At 34.8% G+C, this 7,849-nt stretch overlaps 1 protein-coding gene across 1 annotated transcript; it reads right to left on the reverse strand.

Annotated features, from left to right (window-relative positions):
- Positions 1–1,446: 1,446 nt before the first annotated feature.
- LOC146320149 (nuclear factor 7, ovary-like) lies at positions 1,447–2,983 on the reverse strand. The gene has a single exon (XM_084729483.1). It carries the CDS (start codon positions 2,900–2,902, stop codon positions 1,475–1,477), a length of 1,428 nt encoding a protein of 475 aa, XP_084585609.1. The 5' UTR covers positions 2,903–2,983; the 3' UTR covers positions 1,447–1,474.
- Between the last annotated feature and the right edge of the window lie 4,866 nt (positions 2,984–7,849).

Below are 7,849 nucleotides of genomic sequence, written 5' to 3' on the forward strand. Positions count from 1 at the left end.
CTAATATAATTTGATTTTATTCTGTCAGAAACAACACACATTTTCATAAAGTATTTTGATTAATAGCCATAAGTAACATATGCATAAACACACTTGTCCAAATATTCAAATATTACCAAAAGAAGATCAGAAAAAAACTAAAGGCAGATGGAAATTATTCGAAAAAGGAAAAGAAAAGGAAATAAAAGAAAACTTTAGTAATCTGATTGAAAATTAATTTAATTTAATTTAATTTATTTTAATTAAAATACAAAATATAATAATATAAAACAACATGTAAAAATAAAAGAAAATATATGAGTTATAGTATCAAGTGTGCTATTGTTAACTGGCAATCTAAAAATCCTTAATTTACTGAAATCAGCATATTTTCTAAACACTGAACTGCCCTTTCACACTTTAAACTCATGCAGTGAAGTTGTAGTAGGGTAAAGTTTAACCATCTTTACATTTGATTTCTGACTGTTTCTAATTTGGAGAACACATTGAGGAACAGATCAGTGTGACAATCAATACAACTCCATCAATAATAAACAAGTTGAACAACTCTTCTCCATGAAGCCATGCTTTATTCATACTCACAGGTTTTCAACAATTTAGCCTTCATCATGATGGTATGAGACTAATTCAAGTTTTTTTAATATATGATTTTTCATCAGTCATGTGACCTTACAAAAGAAAATGTAAAACAATTTATTTTAGGCTGAATGTAAATGTCTAAGATGAAGAACTTTCAGTTTATTAAATAAAAAGACAGTGAGATTAAAATGTTTTAGATAATCACATGACTATTTGACAGATGCATGTGAAGAAAGTAGAAACAACTTCATACACTGTATTTCCTTTTCTGATGAAATTCAGAATAAAATCTGCTGCTCTGTGAGGCAGATATTCACATATTAAACTAAACTGTTGGTATTTCCTTTATGTTGATCATGAACTGGACTTTGCCATTTATCATTCATGATATTGACCATTTATATACAACAAAAATATCATACAATATGAAGAAGCTTTGTGAGGATAAAACACCAAATTAAAATAAAACAATATTTAAAAAGTTCAATAAATCACCTGATCCTAAACGGAAATAACTCATCAGAAGACATTGCTGCCAATGAGGCTATTGAGTTATAAACCAAAAAGATTCAACTGATTTGTGCCTGAATTTAAGACTATGTACCCTGATTTTTCTACTATGATCTAAAAAGACATTGTGCTTTTTAATCAATTAGGTGTAACTGTTTTCAGTTTTGCACGTGAAAACTACTTTGGATAATTTATTTCAGACCACAGAAACATGTCTGTGACCCTAAACATCAGATCATATCTGCTTTAGAGTAACACAAAAAATAAAAGATGAGCAGATCCAGAGAGCTGGTTTGGGTGTAAAGTGTGAAGATGAGATTAGAGTTTAATAAATCCCATGATAGAAAAATAATAAAAGTAAATTATTGACTTTGATTCCTGAACATCACAGAGAAATATCAGTATGGCAGATTTTGATATCAACAGTTTTAGCATCACCAGCTGGTCCAATATAGAAAAATGGGAAGAGTTTCTCAGTGAAAGTGTCTCTGTAAGTGTAGATGTAAGTCATGTCTTCAGGGTCGTAGAAAGACACCTTCCCCTTGTCATAGTCCAGCTTGACTCTGATCCTCTGGAGACTCTTCTTGACTTTGACAGTCTTACCAAGACCATTACTGTATTTTCCACTGTTATGAAACAAACACCAGATTCCATATTTTGGTGAGGCATAGCTCCCTCCCTTCCTGTCAAATGAATCTTTTGTCAAACCTACAAGCCAGTCAGGATGATCTCCCACCTCCACCTCCCAGCTGTGTTTCCCTGAGCTGAAGCCCTCAGAGCCATGAACACTGATATACTGAGTGTTTCTCTCTGGATTGTCAGGAAGCTGCTGACTTGTGTCTCCACGTCTCACACTGGTCAGATCATCAGACAGATAGAGCCAGCTGCTTGCAGTGTTTGGGTCCAGAATGACAGGAGTGAAGTGGACCTTGTCCTTCATCTTGTCCCAGACTCTGAAGGACAGGTTGCCCAGATGTTTGGCCACATCTATCAGTGCTCCTGAGACCAGCTGTGGATCTGACAGTGAGCTCTGGACTCTGGTTCTGGTCTGAGTGGGTTTATAACTGCTGAGGAATGGCACGTTGTGTTTCTGCAGCTCTTCTTCAACAGCACAGATACTGTCTGACAGAGAGGAGATCTGATCCTGAATCATCTTCATCTCTCTGCTGATAGTCTTCCCCTTCTGCTCCTCTTCCTCCCTCAGAGCTGCCAGTCTGGACTCCTCTTCCTCTTTCAGGAACTGGTGCAGCTTGTTGAACTCTGCTCTGATCTGTCTCTCTGTGGACAACACCTGCTTCTTGGAGTGTTGAATCACTTCATTGTATGTTTTCTCCACTTGTTTGTATTTGTCCCTCTTGTCCTGTAGAGACTTTAAGTCAGATTTCAGCTGCTCCTTCAGCTCACTGACTGCTTGATCTATAGGAACCACCTTGTGACTCTGGTGGAGAGAAAACTCACAGAGAGGACAGACAGCTCTGTCTTCATCCTTACAGAACAGTTTAGGTTCTTCCTGATGTTTACTACAAACCACCTCCACCTTCTTCTCTTCTTTTTCTGTCTCAGATGATCCGGATTTCTGTCTCCCAGCAAACGAGTCAGCCAGTTCCTTCAGTGCAAAGTTCACTTCTGGATGATGCTTTGAGGATTTTCTTTTACAAATAGGACAGTTTTTGTTTTTAGTTTGTTCCCAGAATTTCTTCAGGCAGTTTGAACAGAAGCTGTGGTTGCAGGTCAGAGAAACAGGATCTCTGAAAGTCTCTGAACACACATGGCAGCTCAGGTAACTTTCAAAAAGAGCAATTTTCTCAGCCATATTGCCATTTAAGTTATTCTTTGATAGCAGGACTCACCGAGTTAGTGTCTGTTCACTTGATTTATTCAAATACTCCGATTGTGTGTTTTTCAGCAGAGATCTCACACCCTGTAATGGCGTCTCAGGTCTGTTCAACAAGGTTAAAATCTACTTTATCTTTTATATCAGTTACTGGTTAAATTATTAACGGCAGCATAACAGCATTATTTTGTCACCAGCAGATGGAGGTGTCAGGAAGTCTTTGAGACTTTAATATTTTTTTTATCTTTCAGAATAAAAGTTTCCTTGTACAGGCAGTTCTTGTTCAGACAAAAACAAAATAAAAGGCAATGTATAAAACCTTATGATGTCCCATGTTTAGTTTCACTAAATTAAGAACTGAAATGGTCACAAACTGCCACAAACAAGTAGAGGATTGTAATATTTTAATCCAACAAAGACTGAACATCGTCCAGTTAACATGCCTGCATGTTTTGCAGAGAGAACATCAGGGTAAGAGGAGAGGTGGACCCATCATGCTTAGTGCCTACTGTACAAGTCTGTGAGTTCAGTGTTATGATGAGGTCAGCTCACTACCTGAATATACTGAAAAAGCAGGTTTTTCCATCAATGGATTATTTTCTTCCCTGATGGCACGAGCATATTCAAAGATGACACTGCGAGGATTCATCATTCTTCATCTTGATCAGCAGTGGAACCAAAAGGATGTACATTTACACAGTACTGCACTCAGCTACACATCTGAGTTATTTAGTTAAAGTACTTTATACTCTTAACTGACCACATCAGTTTTGTCAGATGTGGTTCCTTTGCAGATTAAGATTTTTCATACAAAACATATAAAGTTATAAAATGTGATGCATTGTTATTGATTAAACTATCAATTAGTGGATAAAGTAGATCAGATGAGCCCCATCAACACCAGCTACAGTATCAAAATGCTGATTATATGTTGATTCAGTATTTAAATGTTATATTGTAACACTCTAAAACAGAACATTTTCCCGTGAAGCAAACAGTCATATGCAGAAAAAATAAGTGATAGAAAGTGGAAATAAAATGTTGAGTGCTCAAAATGAGGAGGCTGTGAACAAAATGTGAACTTTGTCTCCATCTTGTGGTGTTTACAGGAAGAAAAATGTGTCCATGAGATCACAGTCTGTATACACACTGTACATTCAATAATGTTGATGACATTATGCATATATGAGCACGGTGTCCCTTTAAACTGCATTAAGTAGATTAAAAATGAATAAAGTGTAATAATTAAACTATTTCTTAAACAATGTTGTCTTCCTGCAAATGTTGATCCATTTCTATTGAAGCAACATCATACAGTCCTGCTGACTGACTCAACTTGTTTAAAGAATAAATCTTTAGTGAAAATTTTAATTCTCCTGAAGAACAGATCATTTTAGACGTCCATCACTACATCTCTGTGTGAACAACCCTCAGTACTTCCTGTCAACAAATCAACAATCAACAAACTGTTACAACTTCAGACACTGAACTGCTCTTTTACACTTTAAACTCATGCAGTGAAGTTATAGGAGAGTTTAACCATCTTTTACATTTGAAAATAAAAGAAAATATATAAGTTATAGTATCAAGTGTGCTATTGGTAACTGACAATCCCTCCCAAAAATCCTTAATTTAACAACTCAATCAATAATAAACAAGTTGAACAACTCTTCTCCATTAAGCCATGCTTTATTCATGCTCACATGTTTTCAGTAATTTAGCCTTCATCATGATGGTATGAGACCAATTCAAGTGACTTTATATACAATTGTTAATCAGTTGTGTGACTTTACAAATGAAAAAGTAAAACAATTTAGTTTAGGCTGAACATAAATGTTTAAGATGAAGAACTTTCAGTTTACAGAAAAAAAAAACACTGAAATTAAGATCTTGTATTTTTCAGTAAAGCAGTCTGTATGATTGTTTTATATATATTTAGTATGAAGAAGCTTTGTGAGGATAAAAAACATTAATTAAAATAAAACTATATTAAAAAAGTTCAATAAAACAACTGAACCAAAACTGATAGAACTCGTCAGAAAATCACAAATATCAAAAACTAAAACTGACAACTGATGATTTAAAAACTGAACTAACTAAAACTAAAAGAATCAAAGTATAAAATACAGTAAATACAACGTAGTTTCAGTACAAGCAAGATGCTGATGAACAGCTTTGATTTATAAAAAATGTTTCCTGATGATGTGACACAATTTCAGCATTTTGTATTAACAAAACAGATCAGAACAGATGAGGACAAATATAAAAACAACAACCTTGAGTCAACAGTATAATTTCATATTCAAACACTCACCTCCTGTAGCTGCTGTAAAACTGTGTTGTTTCTTTCTTCACCAAGAACACAAACACCTGTGATCGTTTAGTGACTTTATTTCTATTATTTTTTAATAAAAACAATTAGTTGTTAATGTTCAGTTTTGTGCATGAAAACCACATTGGTTGTAGTATTTTAATCCAACAAGTACTGAACATTTCTTTTCATGCTAATTACAACATTATTATTTTTCAGCTACTGTAACAGGAAACATATTTGACTGTGTTCATTTAATCCTGTTGGACTAAACACAGAACAATCAATGATGCACAGAAAAGCTTTCATTAAGATTTTATTTTATTTGCCCATCTAATATTCTCCTTTTTATCAAGAGTAAAACAGGCCAAATGTATCTGCAATTTTTTTTAAAGTTTTTAATATTACTATTTCATTCATTTCATTGTACTAAATATACAAACAAAAAAGCAAAACATAATTGTAAAAATTACAGGTATCTCAATCTGAGTATATATATTTTACTACCTGGCACATTTTCTCATTCATTCATTCATTCATTCATTCATTCATTCATTCATTCATTCTCTTTCCACTATTATTCACATTATGGTTCAAAAGATTTGAGTTTTTCTCTTCATCTACTGGACAACATGAAACTTAACAACTGCAAAATTAATTCAATCAGGAGAGACTAAGAGTAAAAGAGAAATGGTTTATTGGCACATGCATGATATATGAAACATGAACAGTCTTTGGCGGTTAGACCCCATTGAGGTGAAACAATATGTATATACTATATATATATATAAATGGGGGTGATGAAGCTGTAGAGAAGAGAACCCCCCGGGTACTAGACACTGGTGGTGGTGGTGAAGAGGTGCAAAGCAGAGACTGGTGAGGTGAAGTGGTTCTGGACTCCTGCTGCCTGGACCTGAAGATTGGAGGAGAGGGCGTCAGGGAGGATCGAGGTGAACACCTTGTGGCTACCTGGGTCCAGAGACTGGAGGAGAGAGGGGTGGAGGAGGGTCGCGCGACTGACTGAATGACAACTGATGGAGCAAAGACAGAGGCGATTTAAAGTTTGGCAGCAGCAAATTGACTGGCTATCGCGACCGTGGCAAAATCTGATTGGATAGTAAAGACGAAGGTGAACGCCCACAAACAGCTGATTAGAGGGAATAGAAGGAGAGAGCTGGAGTAAAGGAAGGTTATGAATGAAGGCAGTGTAATAGAAGGTCTTCCTGATTGAACTTACGCTGAACTTCATTAAATGAACTGTTTTTTCTTTATTTTAAAAAATGCATAATTGTTCTGTCAGTATCTTGAATGTGTTTTGAATGAATAACAGTGAACACAGTTTCACAAAGACAGAATCATTGAGGAGCTTTAAGATAAGGATGTCTCAGCCTCAATTTCTTATTGTCACTTTATTTATTTACTATTCTTGTAGCTGTAACAGCTTCAGGTGATACTTATTAAGACACTAAAGCTGTGACAAAACAATGAAAAGGATGAAAAAAGTTGAAATAATCGTGTAGTTCATGCATGCTGTTTAATCCTTTTAATGAACCTTCCAGCCATTAGGATTCATCTCCAACAGAGGAAGGAGACGTGAAAACTTAACAGTCTTTGTGTTTTTTGATTTTCTGCAAATTCATTTGAGGCTGCAAATGCACCAATTTATCAAGGCTTAATTTTGTTCACAGAAAATCTTTTTGAACTTTGGTGCTTCACAACTATCAGATAAGGCTTATGAGTCACACAACAAGTTGTAAAAGTGTAGCTCTGTTGCAACCTGTGAGACAAAAGCTGCACAGACTGTCAATCTACAGTACAGCACCTTTCCACTGTAAGTACAACATGAAATATCAAGCAACATGAATCAAGATCACTCGACTTTCAGAACATGTTGGCAGTAAGTATTCAGTATTCAGTTGAAGGGGTACTTTAAATTGGTATGAAACAGTAGAAAAAATAAACCAAATATTCTGTTATATTTTTGACCTCATGCTGCAGGCCAGAGGAAACACTCAGCTCACAGCCTATGTCATTAGCATCTTTTGATTCCTCTCTTAAAACCTTATTTTATAGGAAAGTCTATGAATTCTTAATTGAAAATCACTGTTTTTTATGACTCTAATCTTGCCATTTAATGCTTTGATAACTTTATTTCATCCCTTCATGTTTTGTGATCCCTGTGTTGTTTCTATTAGGATTCTTTATGTGCTGTTTTGTGTTGTTTTCATCTGTGCTGTTTTATCTGCTCTGTTTTTTTTTCTGTGAAGCACATTATGATACAATTTACAAACTATTATTACAACTATTAATAATATTAAATATTATTATTTAAATTTTATTATTTTATTATTATTGATTTTTATACTGATCTAGACAGACATTGAAAAAAAGTCTTTCAAAAGTATCACTGGGCTTTGTAATCCATTAGGTGTAAATATATTTAGTTTTGCACATGAAAACTACTTTGGATAATTTATTTCAGACCACAGAAACGTTTCTGTGACCCTAAACATCAGATCAAATGTGCTTTAGATACAAAAGTAAAAATAAAAGACAAGCACATCCAGAGTGCTGGTTTGGGTGTAAACCGTGAGGACGAGATTAGAGATTTCAAA

This window comes from Lutjanus erythropterus, chromosome 10 (genome assembly GCF_056507025.1).
Source record: "Lutjanus erythropterus isolate fLutEry1 chromosome 10, fLutEry1.hap2, whole genome shotgun sequence".
Classification (NCBI taxonomy): Eukaryota; Metazoa; Chordata; class Actinopteri; order Lutjaniformes; family Lutjanidae; genus Lutjanus; species Lutjanus erythropterus.

Coding starts and splice junctions, on each gene's coding strand:
- LOC146320149 (XM_084729483.1), bottom strand. CDS start 2,902: ATGGCTGAGAAAATTGCTCTTTTTGAAAGTTACCTGAGCTGCCATGTG.